The sequence below is a fragment of the Sceloporus occidentalis genome, unplaced genomic scaffold (assembly GCF_023333645.1).
Source record: "Sceloporus occidentalis isolate IW3139 unplaced genomic scaffold, rSceOcc1.0.p SCAF_5, whole genome shotgun sequence".
Lineage (NCBI taxonomy): Eukaryota > Metazoa > Chordata > Lepidosauria > Squamata > Phrynosomatidae > Sceloporus > Sceloporus occidentalis.
The window spans coordinates 106,789,178-106,812,559 of NW_028316985.1; the positions used below are offsets into that span (position 1 = coordinate 106,789,178).

Below are 23,382 nucleotides of genomic sequence, written 5' to 3' on the forward strand. Positions count from 1 at the left end.
TCCACAGCATATGTCCCATACATAGCTGCCCCAATGTATAGTTTTAATGTTGTGCCCTGGGGAAGCAAATGCAGTGGAAATCGGGCCCCTTTCAGATATGAGAAGAGCAAAGCAGCAAATAATAGACACTGTGTCTCGTGATACAACCAGAAGGACACTACAGCTTATTTTGACTACCTCAACCACTAATCAACCTGGGAAATTGGTTTAAAATTATTTCAACTTATTTTGTTATTTCTATTTATCAAATAGACTATCTGCCTAGCAAATAAATTCCTCAAGCATCACAAAATAATTTTTAAAAATAAAACATCTGAAGAAAACCTAAAAGAAATCAACATCACTATGAAAACCAGAACAAAATCAATACAAAACAAGCTAAACAGAAAGTATACTGACAAAATCTTGCTCCATTTCATGTAGATGTTGAAAACCATAAGCAGCAAGATGGGACCTTGAAATAAAAACACCAGGATAGAGGAAGTAATTCCCAGCCCCACCTACTTCAAGTGACCTTCCATGAATGGAATTATACAAAGTAGCCTCACCCATTCTAAATTCAGACAACTGCTCCTGAAAAATGACATGGAAATGGCAAATCACATCTGATTAATCCTTGACTAAAGCAGTATTATGAAATTTATGGGGTTGCCATGAGCTGGCAGGTGACTTGAAGATAGATTTGTGCATGCATACACACACACATTTATTAAGTTTCCATAAAATTAGCAGGGCTGCACTCCCCATCCATTCATCACAACTCCATTTCTCCCTGATCAGGCACCCAAAAGCCAAAATTATCCCAGAAGGTGGTGAAGTCTGGTTCAGGCCTAAGAGCAGATCTGCATCTCAATTGAAACATACTCAGAAAATCAGGATCATCCAAGAGGGCCAGGAATCCTGTCCAAAATAACACACTTGAAAACCCTTTCCAAGGAAAGCTTATTTGCATCTAGCCTTTTGTTAATAAGATCTTCTGTGTCTATAGATGACAAGGGCTACTTCACCTTACAAAATCCAGTGACTAACATCTGAATCCAGTCAACTGTCTAATCCTTGCCAGATATACATCAGATGTAACTATATTTCCTCAAGTTTTCTTCACATGAGCTCAAGGTGTTTGAACTTGTCCCATGCAGCCCCATTGCCCCCAGTCCTGGAGTGTACCACATGGCTCTGTAAAGGAGGATCAGCTACTCAGAAGCTAGCGTGCCACCAAATGAACAGGGCTATGACAGTCCACCATTCATACCAGTAAGAAAACCATCCACATACCTCTACTAGCTGTTAAGTCTTTTCTGGCAGATCATCCTAATATGTTACTCACCTTTCCACAGGGGAACAATTCAATATTTGACCATGACAAGGGACACAGTGCAAAATCTTCCCATCATTCTCTCATCACTGTCCTGCCTGTTAGGAAAAAAAATAACCTCTCCTGTAACCTGTTACACATTTGAGGCCAATGATATACTGAAATTGCCCCATTCTTGTCATGGTGGATATGAAGTGCTGGACCATTTCCAGATTTGGTAGATTCTCCATGCAGAATGGGAACTCCCAAGACATCACAGAGGTTCTCAATGACAAGTCTAAGATCACCTCCCCATCAGCTTTGGAAGCAAAACTAATGGGGACCAGGGTAGGCAGAAAACCAGCAGAATCCTTAATTTGTCTCGCTTGCTCATACAAACACTCCAGATTGGCAGACATTAGGAGTAGAATCCCAAAGAAAAAGAATTGTCTGTTCTCTTCCATTGCCCTATGCGCTATTCTCAAAGCATCACTTCTAAAACCATTAGTGCCACAACTAGTAATGTGTGTGTATGAGCCTTCAAACTGCTTGCTGACTTATGACGACTTCATTATTTCATTGGTTTCTCTTATGCAAAGAACACTCATGCCTTTCTTTGAAATATAGCCTACAGCACCTAGTATTCTTTGGTGACTCCCCTTCCACGTACTAACCAGCCCTGAGTCAGCTTCCAATACCTTCATGTAGTTTAGGCTTAACCAAAACTGGCAGCAAAAGTGGAGGAAAACCTACATTGTCTTTTGTATATTCCCTTTCAAAAAAGAAGAGAACTATTGCCCTAGATAAGAGCAGGAACATTCCAGCACCTTCTTGCTTCTGAGAACTTATTTTTCTTACAGTTTAGCCCAGAGAAACACTATGCAGCCTCTGGCTCTTTCAAAAGGGGGATGTCCACCCACCCTCAAGAAATTGACCTGCTACAGTACACAGTGACTTCCCTTCTCCCTTTTTCATGCTTAAACTGATGCTGAATCAAGTACCCAGAAGACAGTACCATTCCTCCATCTCTAAATTATGTAGAATAGGTTAGCCTCTTCAACCACAATCGGAAGACTTTACCACCCTCCAACCTGACATTCAGCAACAGCAGACCTCTCAGACCTAGGGGCTGACAGGTAAGGAAATCATGGTGAACCTGGTTGTGATACTACTGATAGCTAAACACAGAGGAATATTTCATACTTCCACCTGCCAAACTGTATTGGCCAAAATTCCAATTTCTAGCCAACAGAGTACAGGATTCTTTTCCTTTGTATCCGGCTATCCCAGCTACATTTCTACTGCAGCCTAACTTCAGAGGACTCAAAGCAACACGGCCAGGTGATCTCTCATCCATTTAACACTGCCAGACCAGCTTAGCTTTGGAGAATGGAACAACATCAAATGCCTTTAGGTCAACCATCCCTAGACTGCTCCAACTCAGGCTGTCTCCAACAGACATTTTTACAATAATGACTATGGAACAAATGCAAGATAGTTTTGAGAGCAGACTCGTGTTTTCAGAGCTTCAAAGGAAACCCCTTTGCAAAGCAAGGCATTTGGAGATCCCAACATTAAAAGCAATTGAGTCAGGCATCCTGAGAGTGATGTCAAGCTACCTCCCCATAGCACTGTGTAACACCACAGTTTGCTGGCAGCTTAACCCAGTGAAAGGTTAAAAATACATCAGCCAAGAGGAGGTGGCTTAGCAGATCAGAAGCCCAGAAGGTCTCTGGCATATTCTTTTGATTACAAACGAACATCACAGAGAAGGAACCATACATGATGACATTCTCAGGTGGTTAACAATTTAAGACAGTAGAAAAAAAGAGTACAGTTTAACACTGAGCTGCAATAAATATTTTTGTTAATTAGCATAATAAGTATGCTTTTGCCTCCGGCAGGCATTTTTCCAAGGCTCTGAGCTCTTTCTTCATCCACACCCACTGTTCACCTACTACTGGTCTTTTTCATGCATCATTTTGCAGGGAAGTATGTTAGATCAACTACAACCACAAATTGGTAACCATAATTATGCAGCCACCTGTGATTGCAGAAAACCAGCAGAACATCTCAATTTGGGGTCAAGAAAAATAATGCTTATGCAACCTGTAAGTCACAAATTTATTTCTGTTTTCTTAAATTTATTCTGATTTGTGTTAAGTGAAGGAGAGATCATGCCTTCCAAGACCCTGAAACCCCAACAACACCCTATATTCCAGTGGTGGCAATCCAATGGCACACATGCCTTCTCTGGCATGCAGAGCTCTCTCTCTGGGCTTGCGCACTTACTTCTCTTCTTCTCCTGCCCTCCTGTTCCTTCAACTGTCTCTGGGGAGGCAGTTAAGGGGACAGGAGTGGGGAAACAGGAAGAGCCATTGCATGCTTGTTCCTCCTCATCCCCCGGAAGTCCTGTCTCCCCCCCCCCCCCGGAAGGCGGAAGTCCCTCTCCAAAAGTCCCGCCCCCAGAAGGCAGAAGTCCGGCCCCCAAGCACTGGGGTGACACCTGATGCAGGAACGCCACTTTTGGCACTCAGTCCCTAAAAGGTTTGCCATCACTGCTATATTCTTCCCACCTGTCTCCAGGGATTTTTAATCAGACTTTTGTCTATATATAGTATTTTAAAATCTTAACAACTAGTTACTTGAATTAAAAAGAAACTAGATATAAATCTCTCTCATCACTGAGATTTCTATTAAGCTGAATTGTGCTCCTAGGACAATTTTCTATGATTTCTCTGGTAGCACAGTTCTGAAAAATCACAGGAATGCTTGCAGAACAATTCTCTGAACAGCCCCTCATTTTCTACAAGTGTATTATAACCACTAACCCACTTAACAGGCATCCTGCACATGCTCACATAATGCAACCCATTCAGAATTTTTAAAGATCTGTACTCTTTTCTGCATCTTCTTTGGGGAGCTTTCTTGACAGGCTTTCAAACTGAAACTAAGCTCAGGTCCCAATAAGCACAATAAGCATTAGGTAGGATTTACACTCTATCTAGTCTTGCGATGCTAGACTCAAAGTGTGAAGTGAAAAATACAAAGCAATCTTCTAACATCCAAACAATGATACCTTTATTGGGCCAACCAAAATGCATAATTACACGTTGCAAACTTTCGAAGTCACACTGGCTCCTTCATCAGACAAACAGGGGAAAGAAATTGAAGATTTCAGTCATAGGCCTGCATTTTTTGTTTCTGGTCTTAGTTCAGATGATAGGGAGGGCTATCTGCAGGCAATCTTCAGTGACTGCATGGCCAAAGGGGGAGGTGCCAGCCTGCAGACAGCCCTCCCTACCGTCTGAACTAAGACCAGAAACAGAAAATGCTATACTATCCACAACAGGGAGACAGAATTTGGGCAATTTTACTTACTAGTAAATTAGATTAAGTTAGTGTTACATCGACAGCAAAACATCTTACACATACAGTGAGGCTTATTTCATTAGATGAGGGCCACCCTCTTAAAAAAAAATAGAATCCACAAACACATAGTTGCAGAGATGTTCATCTAGTTGTACAAAATTTAACAGTAGGAGCATATTAAGCATAGATCGTGCCATCATGTGACACTTTGGCTATCACTACATCTATCATGCAGATTTTAGCTATGAACTATTTACCTATTACATATAACCCAATTGTTGAAAGCATTGATGCTTAAAATGCAGTTAATGTTGAAGTTTCCCAAATGGCCAAAGAATGAAAGATGCAAAGCAAGTTTAACTTCCAAAAATCCTCACATAATATAAGCAGGTCTTCTATTTTGTCCATGCCACAAACCTATCTGTGAAGTTCAGGACTCAAACATACATTTTAAACTAATGGCCTTGGTTTTATTTTTAGCTGGAGTGTTGTACAATGATTTTAAAAATGGCCACAGTAACCTAAATCTCTAAATGGACATCATAAACGCATACTGTGTTTGATTTGACAAAGTTAAATCCAGTTTCTGATTATGACAGATGATGAATTTGTTTTTCATTTAAGAGTGTTTATGGGATCTTCTATCATTATCAGTTCATCCTGAATCGCTTGGAAACTGGACTACAGCAATGCAGCATGTTTAGAGTTGCTCTTGGAATCTCTCATTTATATTAAAAATTAATAGCGCCGTTCCACAGCTTTAGCATCAACACAGTCTTGCATCAGAAAATGCCATTGAAAAGTTGTAGAGGCTTTTAAAGTTGTATGGCAAGCAGCATAACTTCAGCCTACTTATGTAACAAAGAAAATTGGCCCAGGGATAAAACACATACCTGCAGTGTCATAACCTTGACAACTTTCAAGAGACAACCTAAACAATGGACTAATTGGGAAGCCCATCAGAACTGTCTGGATTCTCTTTAAAGAGCAGGTAAGAAGGTAGTAATTTTCATCAGGACCTCAGTATGTATGGTGAGGAATTTAACCTAGTGAAATTTTTGTTTCTCAAATTATTGTTGATTGGCCTCCTGCAAAGTTCGTGTTGGCATCAATAAAATGGGGGGAGAGGATTAATATCCATATAGTAGGGGGTAATCCTAGTCCAAACCATGCCAAGGAGAGAAGGATTAAGCCAACTGTGTGTTGTAGTTATGATGAAGATTCTCACCCACACCCAACAGCATTATGAAAAAACAAGATGAGACACATACTAGTTTGCTCTATGGCTGTGTAAAGAGGTGCCACTACACCTATATTAATGTCAAAAGATACAGACTGTCTCTGTAGTAAGCAGGCCTCCATTTCAGTATTTCAAGCAGCTGCAATAGAGCAAGGAGAAGTGGAGGACCAAGTAGAACTACATAGTACTTGCTGGGAATCTTATCAAGGATGCCAAACTAACTCAGAAAGGCAATTCCTAAGTTCTTCAGCAGAGAGGTATAGTTCACATTACATTACACAGATCATTTATGCCTTTACCTGTTCCCACACTGGAAACATGTGTTGTTGCTTTGTAAGGTCAACATACTGGCAAACCAGAGTTGTTTTAGTTAGAATAATATTTAAGAATCAGACCACAACAACAGTCAACTCACCTCTGGTATTAAAAAAGGCTTCCTGGATTTGTATATGGTCCCCTCTTCAAAGGAAAGTATTTCACTAGTCCTGTTACAAATTTTAACATAACATTCTGAACCTCCATCCTTGCCCACTTTCAAATAGATTCCAGTCCCCTGTCAGTGGTCCTTAGTTTCAAGGACAAAAAACTGTATCCCAGAATAACACATAATAAAAAATAGAATAAAATACTAGTCAGTGTATATGGGATCTTCACCATTCAAGGACAGCAACATCAAGTGGTGACTTCTATCAGCAGTTCCTTAAACCTACTTCTTCACATTATTCACACGAAGGTGTACCACAAACTGGGCTGCAACACTGGTGCCAGATCTTTCTGCTGCTTCCCCAGCAGCCATGCACTGAACATGGTTGGCTGAAGCACATAATTCATAGGCTCCACATATCTGAGACTGCCATTTGCATTGTCCAAAAGTATGTTCCCAAGTATCAGGGGTCATTTTCAGATGCCAGAGTTTGTAGACAGTATAGCTAGTTTGTGCACATGATGCTTAGGGAGGTGAAATTGTGACATTGCCCATGAGACATCATGTGATGCCACTCCCCACAAGCAACTTCATAAAGCCTTTTCTCTGACAAGGAGCATTAACGATAAAGAACAGTCCCGCCTATATAAGGCACAATGCCAGTTAATGTGATATAATATGAGGCAAACTGCAATGGGAATTCAACAAAAAGAAAGGACCATGACAGAATAGTAGAGCACATGCTACATGGACCAGTGCTCTAAGGCCCTACAATCCTAAGAAGGCCTAAAATTTCAATCTTAAAGCCCTTTTATTTCAAATGGAGAATCCCTCCCAACAAAATCAAATGTAAATGCACTAAGCTTCACTGAGATCAAGCCCCAAGTACTTACATAAGATTAAAAATAAAATCAAAATTATTTTTACATTTGAGAAAATAAAATGCAAACTCTGACACAGCCAAGTCTTCACTTGAATCTCATTTAAGTATGTGTGAACCAGCCCCAAACTACACACTTGCATGATTTAAACAACCTTAAGAGGCATTAAGAAGATGAAGAAATTTCACCTGTCTTGTTTATGACCATTATATTGTATCACAGAATCAGAAACCTCGACAAAGGAGTTTGTCTCCAGTATGAGCATATGACATCAACAGCTTTTTCCTTCACATTATGCTTTGCACAAAAATGTCTCTAGCACTTTTTCCTTTTGGGAATTCAAGTATTCATAGAGGCCCAGATGCAGAAAGTAAAGAACAGGCTGGTTGCTCACAGAGATCCAGGTTGAGTCTCCCTTATCCAAACTGGTTGGGACCAAGTGTTTTGGATTATTTATGTATTTATTCATTTATTTACTTGAATTTTGGGATACCTGTATTTGCACATATATACATAATGCAATATCTTAAAGATGGGATACAGGTCTAAACACAAAATCCATTTATGTCTCATATACACTTTGCAATTTAATATTTTAATAATTTTGTGCATGAAACAAAGTTTGTGTACGCTGAATCAGCCACCCAAAAAAAAGTTTTAGTTCTGGGAGTATTTAGGATTTTGGAATTCCAACTAAGGGAGACTCAAACAGTACGAGACTCTACCTGTTCAAACACTCATTCTCTGTCTGTGTAATTCATCCTCTATCCATGCAACAAGGCAGCAGTTACTGTAGTTTCATCCAAAAATAGAAATAAAAATCACACACACACACACACACACACACAAATCAGGTACTTAAATTATCAGAGACCAAAAAACCTCTTCATTTTACAGGAAGAAAAATATTTTTGTAAGTTCATGTTTAGCATGAACAGAACGAGTCACAACTAAAGAGTCCTGACAAGCATTTGGCACTTCAGTCAAGAAATAAGAAAACTAGGAATGGGTAGGGCAGCTGTGAAAGAATTAGAAAAGATGCTGAAGAGCAAAGATATACAACAGAGCACTAAAGTCAGAAGCTTGCAAGCAACAATATTCCCCATCACCATGTACGGATACAAGAGCTGGACAGTGAAGGAAGCAGACAGAAAGAAAATCAGCACATTTGAGATGTGGTGCTAGAAAGTCAAACAAATTGGTCCTTGAACAGATCAACCCAGAACTCTCCTTGGAAGCCAAGATGATCAAATTAAGGCTGTCATATTTTGTCCACATAATGAGAAGGCATCGATCATAACAAAACAAAACAAAGAATAATGCTAGGAAAGGTAGCAGGGAGGAGGGGAAGACCACAAACAAGGTGGATGAACTCAGTCAGAGGGGTCATAGACATGGGTTTGCAGGGACTGAGCAGAGCAGTGGAGGATAGGGAGTCTTGGAGGTGTCTCATCCACAGGGTTGCTTTGAGTTGGGGCTGACTCAAGGGCATCTAACAACAATAACAAACAAAGAAAAGAAATCTGTAAGTGCTGGGAGCGCTAATGATTTTAATCAGCAAGTAATTAGAAGTATTAGAACACATGCACATAAGTGTATAGCACCAAAATGTAATCTGCTCTTCAATAACTTAGTGTGGCAAGGAGTAATTCAGGAAAGAAAAAGATTTATCAAAAGGTCTGGTCAATGCCATGGTCTTTAGCTGCCATCAAAGAAGAAGAGAAAGAAAGCAAAAGAGATGTTGACATAGTCTTAACATCCCCAGCCAACTGAAGAACAGGCTGTCAGCAGACTGATTCTCCCCAAACTCTCACCAGTTACCAAAACAGTGTAAGAAGTTATGGCACCATAATTCAAGCCTGAATCCTACCCAGCTATACAACTATTGAAACTCAGATGTGTGGTACATCACAGAATCTGCAAACACTTTTAAAAGGTAATTGTAAAACAAGACAAGAGATGAAATCTGTGTTCACCATAAAAGACATTTAGAAAAGAATTCAGAGGGGAGTAAAAATTCTTCACTGAAAATAAAGAAGCCACAATGCTAAATGTCTGTCAATTCCAAGGGAAAAGACAAGACCCATTCTTAGAATCTGGGGGTGGGTTGTGCTAGAATCACTCAGTGTTAAATCCAAAGAATTAATTTATACTGGGATCAGAAGCAGGAGTTGTGCAGAAGGCAATTGTGCATATCAGAAATGGTGGCTAGTGTAAAAGTTTTATTGTTAGGTATGGAACAACACAAGTTAATAGTTGGTGTAGTTCTTTTTAAGAACCCAAAACAGAGCTTGGGAAGTTTTCCTTTTTAGACTACAACTCCCATAATCCTCCAGCCAACATGGATATAGGCTAGGTGGTTCTAGGATTTTTAGTCTCAAAAAGAAACCCATCCAACTAACCCTAGTCAGAAGGATGTGGAGAGTGCCAAAACTGTCATTTTAGCAAGCTGGCTATTCACTGGAGCACAAATCTGTTAGTAGCAAATCTGTAGCTGGAAGATGCAATCTGTTTTCCTTTGCTTTAACATTTGTGGGAAAAGTCTGTCATAACTGTGCACACAAGACAAGAGTTTCCCCTTACAGCATAGACTAGATTTGTGAGGGGGGGATGAAGTTGTAGAGTTGCTTCCACTCTCACCTGTCCTTTAGCAATGGCTTGCTTCTCTACTAGAAGGCTCACTTCACAAAATGGCAGAGTGCCTCTGGCTATCGAAAGATTATTTTGTATTCCTTAGGTTTAAGACAGCTGGCTCAAAAAGTGTCTTAGTAGCTTCATTTTGTAGACATTTCTGAATTGAGATGGTAGGGATTGCTCACTATCAAGAGGAGAGATGTTCCTCAGGAGCAAGAACACCCGTAATTGTCAAAGTGCTTTGATTAAGCCAAGCACAAGGAAAGGTTTGGGGCATGTGTCCCTTTAGACTTTGTTTTAGTCCACCAGGCTTTACCAGAATAGCTAATGCTCAGAGAGCATGAATTGCAGTTCTACAACATCTGGAAGACTGGCATAAGAGCAAGCAAGCCCATTTTAAATGCAGCTAACCACAATGTCAATATAGACACATTGATGATTAGAGAACATAGGAAGGACACCACCCCTGATTCTGTTCCTCGTGCATGAGAGCCAAAACAGGCTCTTTCCTTACTCCTCCCCTTGCTTTGCATTTATCTATTCATTTTATCCCATTCTACTCATTTGTAGTTGCTCCCACTTTTGCCCATGCTGACTCTTACGTTTAATGACACATACACAGCACTCCTACTCACTTTTAAGCAAAGGAGTCTCCAGCACCCATGCAGAATGTAGACAACAGAAGAGCCCTGTGTTTTCTTTGTTATCTACTTTCTCTTTCCTTTTTGTGCATTTACCTCACCACCAGCAGTAGCCCATCTTTCATTCAGCTTTGCTTCCGTGTTAGGTAAAGCTAGCAGAGAAGAATAGTTGCCAGATCAAAAACAGAAAGCCAACTGGTGCCTGCTCAAAGTGACATTCTAGAGATGTCAATGGAGCTACATGTGGCCAATCCTACCTGCGCTGTGGCAATAGTGACCAGATGCCAAGTACCTCATGCTATTTACCTCCTTCCCATTCTCTGAGCAATGCCAACATGAAAGGAAATGGCAATATGTATTCCTACCATATGTTCTGGTTGGCACAAGTTGTAACTGTCATGTAGCATCGCCCATGCCAAAAGAGAACTCGTAAGAAAGGGCTTTTAGGCAGCAACTCGATGCACAGACATAATAGATATAAATCACTAGGTCTCACTAATGAATTGAGATGCATGGGACTGTGATGGTATATACTCACACTATTGACCTTCAAATTAGGACCCCTGTGTAAACACATGTTGAGAAACACTGGGAAGCGGAAGAGAGAAGTGGATGTTGGTTTTCTACCTTGCACTGTGCTCATTTCTAGCAATGAGAAAGGGACACACTATTGCCACAGTTCAGGTAGGGTTGGCCACATGTAGTTTATGGTGCTCCTTTGACATTCTAGAACATAACTTTGCTCAGGCATCACTTGGCTCTCGGCAGATCATTCTTCTTCTCTGCAAGCTTTACCTAACATGAAAGCAAAGCTGAATGGAAGATGGGGCTACTGCTGGGTGGGGGAAAATAAATGCACAAAAAGAGAAGAGAAAGAGAGGGAAGAGAATATAAAAATAGATTTCAGAATCAAGAGCCTTTCATATAACTTACACAACTCACCTCATTTAAAGTAGTAGGGGTGTCTACTACTTTTGACCAGCCAAATGAACAGTTTCACTGACTATCCTACAGACTCCCTCCCCCAATCAGGTCCTTCTGCCCCACAACCACAACTTGGAAAAGATACTTGGGACACTACCTTCCCAGAGTCCTCCACCACACTGGTTGGAGAGTGCAGAAGCTGCAGTCTAAAAAAGATTTGCCCCCAAAGCAGGCAGAGTGAGCAGCCAGCTGGGCACCACTACTTGTAGTAACCACCCACATATCTACCAATCTTCCCTTTTCAGTGAAGAGAGTAGCTTGTTGGATATCACAACTTGAGTTCGATCCCAGGGCTCCAAGATTGACTCGGCCTTCCATCCTTTCATAGGACACTAAAATGGGTACCCAACTTGTTGAGACAACCACTTACAGAGTGCTGAGTTCACTATGAAGCAGTATACAAATGTAAATGTTATTGCTATTGAAGGAGACTATTTTGGCAGCAGAGGTCCAACCATCCCCACAGCTGTCTTTGATGCTTCAGAAACAGGACAGGATAGAAGTGGTTGGTAGCAGCTTGGTTCTGCATGGCCAAGTATCTCAAGGGGCATGGAGAACACAACCGCCAAACCATGCCAAGCCCTTTGATCCAACCACAGAACTGGGAAGGTAATGGGGATCACAGAACGACTACTAAAATGCTCTCCTTCCACTGCTATGACTAAAATGCTAGGAAGAAGGATGACCACTCCTCATTATACCTGCTAGAGAGCAATCCTACTCTGCAGGGCAAATGGCCTTGTTGAGGCCTTGGAGGCATCATTTCATAGTGACACTCACACCAATTGCTGTCAATAGACAACAATCTATGCCAAACCACAGGAGTAAATCAACAGCAGATATTTTACCACTACATGACACCCTAACTTTAATGAATCCCTCCTGTTCTACACTGCTTCTTACTTTCCCCTCCTGCAATATGAAGTCTGATTTTAAAACAAAAACAAGACACAGCAAGTAACAAGCCAACTGTAAAACACAGTCTTACACATCCACACAAACTTAGTCTATCTGGCTTGGCAGCTCCCATTGTCAGTCCATTTGCTGTATTAATATCCCCCTCCACTTTGTTACCAGTTAAGGGGATGGAGGAAAATGGGAGACAAACTTTTATATTCATGATTTTTGAACAGTCATAATCTGTCAGCAGCAGTTTACTGATCAAGAAATGGCAGCTGTAGTCTGATGTGGTATCTTTTTCAAGCTCTATACGACTGATTCCCAAACTTTGGTCCTCCAGTCACCGTGGCCAAAAGCAAGAATCCTGGGGGTTGAAGTCAGAATTACCTGGAGGACTAAAGTTTGGGAATCAATAGTCCAACAACACCTTCTCCATCCCTTTTTATGAGCAGGGTAACAATAACTCTATGTGCACTTACTTGGGAGTAAGTATCACCAAGCCCAGTGGGGTTTATTCCTGAGTAGACATATTTTATTTTACTGAAATATTTATATTCCCACCTTATAGCAAAAGATCTCAGGTCAACACACAATAAAATTAAAGTAACATATACATTGGCCCAGGATTAGAGAGTCAGTGTGGTGTAGTGGTTTGAGTGCTGGATTGTGACTCTGGAGACCAGGGCCTGATTCTCTGCTTGGCCATGTAAACCCACTCAGGGGAAGGCAATGACAAAACTCCTCTGAACAAATCCCTACAAGAAACCCCCATGATAGGGTCACCATAAGTAAAAAATGACTTGAAGGCACACAACAACAACAACAGAATGATTAAGTTTGCTCCAAAGCCAATACCTAGAAAACAAGAAGTCATCTCCAGCTTCTTAATAATGACAAACTTTTCCTTTAACTCTCATTTTCCATTTATGCTTTGTTTTTAATTTCTACCTCTAAGATCAAATTACTAACACTATGCAGTTCAGAATTGTGCCTCATGCCATTTAGTCTTTGTTGCTTTTGTTGCAGTGTGCCTTCAAGTAATTTCCAAGTTATGGCAACCCTAAGGCAAACCTACCATGGAGTTTTCTTGGCAGAATTTCTTCAGAGAAAATTTGCCATTCCCTTCCCAGGAGACTGAGAGAGTGTGACCTGCCAAAGGTCACCCAGTGGGTTTCATGGCCGAGCCAGAAATCAAACCCTGATCTCCTACATGTAGTGAAACAATGCTACTTTCTGGATTCTCTTTGTTCAACATGGCAACAAGCACAATTAAATTTCTGGAAACTTTTCCAAGGTACTCTTAAAAGATCCACAGGCAAAGCACATGCTGCCTACACAGAACTGAAACTGGCTCTTTTTCAACATTCACTAAAGAAGCCCAACATTAAACCTATCGTTTTTCTGCCTATCCATTTGCTTCAATTACAATGGCAAACCTCCACTGAACAAATCCTGCCAAGGAAACCCCTGAAGGCACACAACAACAGTAGCAACAACAAAAACAAATAATTCACCCAAGAGCTGCTGCTGCAACAAAACATCCAGATATCTGCATTGTTTTCATAGAATCATAGAGTTGGAAAAGACCACAAGAGCCATCCAGTCCAACCCCATTCTGCCACGCAGGAATTCTCAATCAAAGAATCCCCGACAAACGGCCATCCAGCCTCTGTTTAAAGACCTCTAAGGAAGGAGACTCCACTCCACTCTGAGGGAGTGTATTCCAGTGTCCCACAGCCCTTACTGTCAGGAAGTTCCTCCTAATGTTGAGGTGGAATCTCTTTTCCTGGAGCTTGCATCCATTGTTCTGGGTCCTATTCTCTGGAGCAGCAGAAAACAAGCTTGCTCCCTCCTCAATATGACATCTCTTCAAATATTTAAACAGGGCTGTCATATCACCTCTTAACCTTCTCTCCAAAATCCAGATTGCATGACATTGCTTCAGAAAAAGTTAAGATAAAACAGCTCTAGAAAAATGCAAATACAGTACCAAATATTTTTGAATGGCTTCCTAAGAAAGTGAAATATTTATTATATTAACAAGATTAATTCATTCCTCAAAATGCTTTTGTGAAAACCAAGCTGAAAGTTAAGTTGAGAAATACTCCAGGTTTATAACTTTTGGAACAACAGTTTACATTTTATCTAAACTTTTAAGATAAGCTGTGCTTGTATGCTTTTTTCCCTCCCCATCTCTACTAAACATTTTCTCTTTTTTCCCTTTTCTTTTGTTGGCTTCTAAAAATTACAAGAGTTGGAAACCTTTGACTTAACAAATGATCTGGGAACTGAAGTCCAAAACAAATGGAAAGCAAAGACTTTGCATTCCCAACTTATAATAAGCTGTAAGTTTCCATATAAATGTCTGATATATTGCAAAAGACAAACATGGGGGCTAGAAAAGGACGAACAGAATATATCCCACTAAAATTTCAAGCAATAACTTCTGCAAGCAGGCAGAGAGAAGGTACATAAACTGTTTGGACTAGCTCTATAGATACCCATCAGTCAATCAATCTCAGATGCAGTCTTCAATATCCAATACTACCCTCTATAAATGTTGTTTGGTTTCGACTCCCCTAAGTGCTCAGCACTAGCAATGCTGGCTGGAAAAGCTACTAGGGGGGCTTTCCCTTCTTCTATAAACTTGTAGCAGATGCTCAGACACACCTCTAGGAACCACATGGCATCAGTCAGGGAGCATCTCTGAAATCATGCACTGCAGCATCACTAGAGATGTTAGGGAACATCTCAAATTGCTATCATTTAAGTTGTACTCAGCACTGGCATTCTTGATCACAGATTCTCTTGTATTCAGGCATATGCAGACAGCATGGCAGTGTGTGTGTGTGTGTGTGTGTGTGTGTGTGTGTGTGTGTGTGTGTATTAGTTACCTGGAAAGACTACAACTGAAAACACAGGACCTAACATCGATATTCTGCATGCAGTGTATGAAGCATGCCTTTCCTATGGCCTGCAGAATGCAGTACTCTGGTACCATTAGGATGCAGAAATATAGCAAAGTTATAATAAAAGGGAGTTGTTGGGGAAAACACAATGGATGAGAAAAAAGCTAGAGACAGTACAAATATGCAAGAGGTTGTCTACCGCTGGCCCATACAACTCCTTAGTCCCTTATAAAAAGAGATTTTTGATTAGATTAGTAAATACTAAGCAACTGAGACACCAATATTCTTTAATTCCAAGAGTAAGATTATTTGCACTCTGCATGACTGGTAATGGAAAAGCATGACAACTCATAGGAAAATACCAGGTAATCCAGAGCTTCTAGCTACATGGATCAAGAGGTAGTGTATAGTGGTTTAAGCATTGGGCTATGACTCTGGAGACCACCGGTCAAATCCTGGCTCAGCCACGTAAACCCACTGGGTGACCTTGGGTAAGTCACACACTCTCAGCCTCAAGAGGATGGCAAGAGCAAACCTTCCTACGAGGAAACCTGCCAAGAAAACTCCATGATAGGTTCGTCTTAGGTCTGCCATAAGTTGGAAAGGACTTTAAGGCACACAACAACAACCACACAAAATTCCAGGTGGTTCCAGAGAAAGGCCCTTGAAGTAATCCCATTCAACATAAGGAAATTCCAAGGTATGTCCGTCATGGCAAATACTTTGTCAGATCACTGCAGCATGAAGCTTTTCATTATCAGGAAAGCCCAAACTGAGCAAAAATGTAACACTGCATACTAAAGGCATGCTTTTGGTGCAAGGCTTGTACACATTTCACAATCCATCTTGTTTGGTGAAAAGGTGTGTCAGACATTACCAGCTACTGACATCATATGCCACTGAGGATTTGAAAAAATGCTGGAAAAAATAATGCATCCTTTCCAGCAATTTTTCTTCCACAGCTGCTTAGGCAGGAGCTGCTTTGGAGGTATCAATGAACCAGCAGAGGAGTGCATCCCAAAGTTCTTTGCAGTGTTAAGGGAATGTTAAGTGAAACTTTAGGACTGCCGCAAACAGCCACACATTGGCCAGGTTGTAGCCCACATCAGTTGCAAGACTGCAAAGGACTCCAGCGCACACCGATGCAACTTTGGAGCGTAACAAGTTGCCTTTGAGCCAGCTTTGCAAACAGACCTGGCTTCTGAAGGGCTGAAGACATGTTAAAGAAGCAAAATGTGATAGATTTCATTTTACCCTTGGTGACGTTTCTCCAAAGAGAGGCCTGTTGTCCAGGCCTCTGGTTCCATAGGTCCTGGTAGTGAAGTCCTCCATTATTTCCCCAAACCTTCTCTCAAGTTCAATCTTTCTCTTATTTAATTTGCTCTTTCCCACATAGGCAGAAGCTCTCAGAACAAAGCCATCCCTTGTTTGAAAGATGCCTGAAGCTCACAGCACAGATGTAGCACCAGGCGGAGTGAAGAGTTTATTCATGCATCTCTCCTCGAGCGCCAGACCCGACGTACGATTTGCGACTCAAAGCCAGAAATCCAAGCCTTGCCACCACGCCTCAGCTTTCTTCCTCATGATCAGCAGCTGAGGAGAGACACAAATGTGATTAGAAGACCTGTATATTCTTTATATTGGCATGGCCAATTTGTTAAAGATACACACTTGCTCTCTGTTGGAAATAGGAAAAGCTGCGGATTGCACTGTTTTGCGCATTTTATCCCCTTCTAAAAAAGAAATTATTTTTAATTAAAGTAAAATTTAATGAAGAAAATTAAATATATATATATATATAAATAAAACAGAAATGGGAAAATTGCAGCACTCCCCAAAGGTCCACAGATTCCCAGTTCCCATCGGCCTCAGCACTCAGGCTTCCGGAAGAGGATGGAAATTGGAGGACTACAGGTTCCTGACTCCCAAGGGATACTCCAGTTTTCTCTTTGGCCACAGAGAAGGAGGTGGCAGAGTGGACTCTATATGTGTGTGTGTTGTGTGGCTTCAAGACATTTCCGATTTATGGCAACTCTAAGGTGAACCTATTACAGGGTTTTCTTGGCCTGTTTCTTTGCCATGGCCATCCTCTGAGGCTGAGAGCCTGTGACATGCCCAAGGTCCCCCAGTGGGCTTTCATGGCCAAGTGGGGGATTCAAACCCTGGTTTCCCATTGACCTAGTACAACACTCAAACCATGATGCCAGGCTGGTTCTCAGAGGACTGTACCCCCTTCAAACTGCAGTTACAGAACTTCAGCTTCCAGTACTCCCTGATGGTAAAAACTTCCCAGCAAAGGATAATCCACCACCCTGGACTCAAGGGTTTTCTCTCCCTTGCTGGGGAGAAATTTCCCATAGGGAGTAAGCACCCCAAAGGTGAATACAGTCCACCCTCTAGAACCCCCTTCAGTATCCCATGACCGCCTCCTGTTGCTAGATGTGCTGACAGAGCCTCTTTCCCAACTACACCGTAGAAATAACGCACTTTGACACCACTTTAACTGCTGTAGCTCCATCCTGTGGTATCCTGGGATTTGTAGCTTTACAAGCCTTCTCAGTTAAAGAGTGTCGCTGGCGTTGGACTGCCTAGTTTGGTGAAGTCGGAGGGGGAAAGGATCTGAATTTAGTTGGGGACGAGAGCAGAGGAAGGAATCCAATCTTGGCATCCACACTACAGAGATAAACCTGTTTGAGACTGCCAATGGAGGGAAAAAGTGGTGTCAAAGTGCATTTATTTCTACAGCGCAGATGCACTCTGAGATAGACAGAACAGGAGTCTCTTCTATGGGGAGAATTCCCAGGGAATAAAGGAACCCTGAAAGCGATGATCCAAAAGCAGGGGTGCCAAGGATTTGCAGTCAACAGGGACCCAACAGTCAACCAAGACAAACACAACTGGTTTCTTAGTCCCACCAAGAACTGAAATCCTGGGAGGCCAGCCTTGGGTTTCTTTAAACCAAGAAAGCCAATCTTGGTTCTGATGGGGAAGTGTTTGCTTCCATCCCTGCCTCCGCCAAGAACAAATCCAAAGCCAGAGGAATTCCTTTGGGAGGAAAGGAAGGAAAGAAGAAGAAGGCAAAGTTAGTGGCTGCATGGCTGGTTCCTTTCATTCAATTCCCCCCAGCCCCATTTTATGGTGTCCTCCCAGTGATCTCTCAATGGTCTCCACTTTTAAATCAGAGCGCCATCACTTTTCACCCTTCCCACCAGATTTAGCCAGTTGCAGCAAAGGGAGCCGAGTTCAAGTTCTGCCCCCAACCCCCTCCTCTTTATAAAGTGACTAAATATAAACCTTTTCTTTGCCCAGAAAACTGCAGCAACTAGGGACACCCAAAATCTCCCCTTCTTTAGTTTTTGTTTACAAGGGAAAAACAAGGAGAGGAGGGTTAGAAGATTAAATAAGGTGGATTTGCATCCACATGGCAGAAATAGTCCAGTTTGAGACCGGTTTAACTGCCAAGGGCTCCAGGCTATGGCATTCTGGGAATGGGAGTTTGTGGTGGCACCTTTGGTGCCACCACAAACTCCCATTCTCAGAATGCCATAGCCTGGAGCCCTTGGCAGTTAAACCGGTCTCAAATCGGATTATTCCTACCATGTGGACGCCAAGATTGGCTTCTTTCCCCCTCAATAAATTCAGATCTTTACTCTTTCCCTCCAACTTGATCTCTGGAGCCAAACTAGGCACGTGCCTAGAAGGGGGACAAATGCCACCAACGTTCCAAAATGGAACGCTCCGACGTTCCAAAATGGAACGCTGGCCCCGCCAACGTTCCACCGCCGTCTCTTACCTTTTTCCCATGCAGAGCCCCATTGAAATCAAAGCTGCTGCTGCTTCCACTGGGGCTAGTGCTGCAAGTTCCTGCCTTCCCCCTAATTAACCCAGCAGCACTGTCGCAAACTCCCCGGCTTCCTCCTGCCCTCCCTCCCTCTCTATCAAGTCCTGCCTTCTTCCCCTGCGGAGCTGATTGGCCTCCTCCTGGAGCCAATCACAAACCAGGGAATACCTGCACCCTGCTGCAAATCTGGGTTTCTCTCTCTTTGCAATCAAAGGCAGGGAGGAGTCAGGATGGCATGGCATGACTCCCTCTTTCTCAATCTCTCTCTCTCCCTTTTTAAATAGGATGATTGGCCTCCTTCCTTAAAGTCAACCTGTGCTCAGAGGACATCTCCTTGTTGGCTACAGTGTGGTTTTGGTGACTTCTAGTCCTTTCCCCAAAGGCTTGAAACCCATCATAGGGTTTTCTGGGCAAGATTTGTTCAGAGGGTGGTTGTTTTTCTTTTGCCAAGGCCTTCCCCTGAGGCTGAGAGAGTGTGACCTGCCCACCCAGTGACCTCGAGGCTGAGAGGGGATTCGAACCCTGATCCAACACTCAAACCACTACGCACACTGGCTCCACTTTGGCTATGCACATATTTGCTACAATTAGGGGCACAAGACCTCTGTGAACATGGAAAAGCTGCAAATAACGAAAACACCATGTTTTTACCTGAGAGGACAGCTCTCTAGGGATCTCTAGGTCCTCCAGTGCAAATCTGCGGCCAACGTCCGACAGACACTGGCCATAGAACTGCACTGGAGGAGCTACAAAGGCCTAGTAGAGTGTTCCCTCTAGGAATCTCTAGGCCTTTCAGTGCAACTTTTAAAGTTGACCATAGAGTTGTACTGGAGGACCTAGACATTCCTAGAGGAAACATATTAATCAAATCCGTGAATAATTAAATCTGCAAATATCAAAGTCGCAGATATGGAGGGAAGAGTAGACCAGACTTGCGCCACTTGACGGTAGGAGGCCAAAATTAAAATAAGTTATTCAGGTCACAAATAGGTTTTAATTGAATATTAATTTATTAAGTGTTAATTATGAATATTAATTGATACTATTGATACAATTAACATTAATTCCATCCTCCTCTGCCAAAGGATTTTGGGCAGCCCGCAAGGATGTGGAACAATGTCAAGGCTCCTCCGCTGCTTGGCCTCGTCCTGAAGAGGGCTATGTGGAGGAGGCCAAGCAGCGGAGGAGCCTTGACATTATTCCACATCCTTGTGGGCCGCCCCCCAGGCCATATATTCTGCAAGCCTGCTAAATAGCAAGGTGCAATTACATCCAACATCCACAAAACAGGGATACTTTTATTGGGCCAACCGCAATGCAACCCCCTCTGAACAAATCTTGTCAAGAAAACCCCACCTTTGGGCCACCCTCAAATGAAAACAACAAGTTTGCAACATGTATATTGTGCATTTTGGTTGGCCCAATAAGGGTATCCCTGTTTTGTGTGCTCAGGATGTTACGGTTCTCAGATGAGTAGGCACTCAAGGTGCTCAGCAATGGTTCTTCATCCTGGAGAGAAGTGACCAGTAGGGTCCCATAGGGCTCTGTCCTGGGCCCAGTGCTATTCAACATCTTTATGGATGACTTGGATGAAAGAATAGAGGGCATGCTTATCAAATCTGAAGATGACACCAAATTAGGAGGAACAGCTAATACCCCTGAGGACAGGATCAAAATTCAAAATGACCTAAATAGATTAGAAAGCTGGGCCAAAGCTAACAAAATGAATTTCATCACAGAGAAATGTAAAGTACTGCACTGGGGGGGGGGGGGGATGAAATGCACAGATATAGGATGGGGGGCACTTGGCTGAATGAGACTACATCTGAAAGGGATATAGGAGTCCAAGTAGACCACAAATTGAACATGAGTCAACATTGCGATGTGGCAGCTAACAAGGCCAATGCAATTCTAGGCTGCATCAATAGAAGTATAGTGTCTAGATTAAGGGAAGTAGTGCCACTCTATTCTGCTCTGGTCAGGCCGCGCCTGGAATATTGTGTCCAGTTCTGGGCACCACAATTCAAAAAGGATGTCGAGAAACTGAAGCGTGTCCAAAGGAGGGCGACTAAAATGGTGAAGGGTCTGGAAACCATGTCCTATGAGGAACGACTTAGGGAACTGGGGATGAGTTGGACTGGAAGGCCCTTGTGTTCTCTTCTAACTCTATGATTCTATGAAGGTGCACAACTTTGTGGGCAGCATCACCACATTTACCTGTGTGTGTTGTGTGCCTTCAAGTCATTTCCAACTTACAGCAACCCTAAAGGAAACCAATCATAGAGTTTTCTTGGGAGGTTTCTTCAGAGGGGGTTTGCAAGTGCTATCCTCTAAGGCTGAGAGTGTGTGACTTGCCTAAGGTTGTCCCATGGGTTTTCATGGCACAGTTTAATTGTCCATCATTCTACCATTGTCTCTAATGGAAACAGGAACTCTGATTTTCATGTTGAGATCCTCTTTCATTTTGCTTCCCAGGGAGGGCTTTTCAGCATCCAGCAGTTGAAGCTTCAAGTGAAATAGAGCATCCAAATCCAGGTCAGTCTACCTTTGAATACCAAATCGCAGAGAAAAGAACCTTCAATAGCTTATTAGTGAAGGCTTAGAAACACGTGGCCAGACACTGCTGGAAACAGAAAAGGTCTGATCCAGTAAGGCATGCTTTCTGTGTTTAAGGATCCTGATAGGTGAGTAGTCTGCAACATGCTGACCCTTAGATATTGGATTGTCATTCTGAGTGTTCCTCACCGTTGGCTACAGAGGCTAGGGCTGATGGAAGTTGCAGTCAAAAAGCCTGGAGGGCCACATTTTGCTGGCTGTGAGTAGGGTAGCCACAGACAAAATTAAAAGACAAGGTTCTTACATCTTTAACAAATGAATGAAAGAGGGAATTTCAGCTCGTAAGCCTTGCACAACAAGCTGCAAGAACCCCCCTCTTCCATGCAGCTGTTAAATGTAAAAGAGCCCTGTCTTCTTCTACATGTGGCTGTAAAATTGGAAGAAGGAAAGACAAGGGACAGAAGGAGTTGGGAGTCATTTGAGAGAAAGCATGGTCCACCTGCATAGAGGAGTCCCTTCAGGTGATTCAAATCTACATGTATCTTTTACCTAGCTCAGTTCAATACTCATTCAGCTGCCACTATTGTGCTGATCTTGAAAGTGAGCCCTATTGATTGCTAATAAAGGTTGTAGTTCAAAGCAGAGTTACCAGGTAGTAAAGCTGCCCTCTGCTCTGGAATAAATACAAATCAGGGGTTATAAAAAAAGAAAAAGAAAACTACTTTGGGGATTACAACTCTCAGAATCCCCCCAATAGCATGGTCTTTTCCTTCATCAAAGCACAGCAGATGGCCAGGGATGACAGATTCTCTATTCCAACATCATATGTTTCCCACCCAGGGAGAAGCGGGAGAAAGATAGAAGGTTAGGAAGGTACATGAAAGTGTTATGTAGAAGTTTCAATGGATGATATAGATATGAAACAGATAGATATAGATATGAAGTATAAGAAGGTATAAGTGATATGAGGGTTTGAGAAAGTGTAAGAGGGTAGGAGAAAGTCCAGATGAGTGAAAGTGTGTGAGAAAGTAGGAAGAAGATGGAAGAGGGAAAAGGATGTGGAATGAAGAGAGACAAAGTTGGAGAATGAAAGTATAACACAAGGCTATGAGTGTGGTTGATAGTTGAATGAAAAGAAAAGGAAAGAATAGTAGTGTGATATTAAGAGAGAGTTTGATAAGGAGGAAAGGTAGGGTTAAAGATGTTTTAATGATTTGATAAATTTATGATTGTTACTGGTTAGGAATGATGGATTGTATGTAGTATGTGTTGTTTACATGTGTTTTTTTAATATGCAATAAAATTTATTTAAAAAAATTAGAAACAAAACATATGTTTCCCATCTCTGGCAGAACACTTTCAGTGATACCCCTGTTTCAGAGTCCTGTCAGTTCATAAAACAACTTTTCTACCAGTCTGATCCTATGACTATTTACTGAGAAAGATATCTCATTGAGATCAATGGTGCTCACTTGTTAATAATGTAAGTGTACATGGGCCTGGAGGCTTAAGGTACCTCCAGATGTGATTTTTCTTTTTCATTCACAGGGGTGAGCCTCCAAATTATTTTCTATAGACTTGAAAGAATTACTAGGGAATTACACATTTTGATTTTCAACACTTGGAAACATTTTTTGTTAACCTTTCATGCTACTTGCCACTCTCCAACCTATTTGTCCCTAACTGCCTTACATTCTTAAGAGGTA

General features: G+C 42.0%; 1 protein-coding gene across 6 annotated transcripts in view; it reads right to left on the bottom strand.

The window, feature by feature from the left end:
* LOC149312625 (transmembrane protein 243) overlaps positions 1-23,382 on the bottom strand; it is a 43,374-nt gene that overhangs the window by 11,006 nt on the left and 8,986 nt on the right. For 3 of the 6 annotated variants that reach the window (XM_089525027.1, XM_089525026.1, XM_089525028.1), the window contains one exon: positions 16,534-16,872. In XM_089525027.1, the coding sequence (XP_089381153.1) occupies positions 16,534-16,611 (78 nt within the window). In that variant the 5' untranslated portion in view covers positions 16,612-16,872. Of the gene's footprint in view, positions 1-16,533; positions 16,873-16,950; positions 18,016-18,194; positions 18,325-19,072; positions 19,182-23,382 lie in introns of those variants that run through there. The other 3 variants (XM_089525029.1, XM_089525025.1, XM_089525030.1) reach the window with 3 other exon arrangements.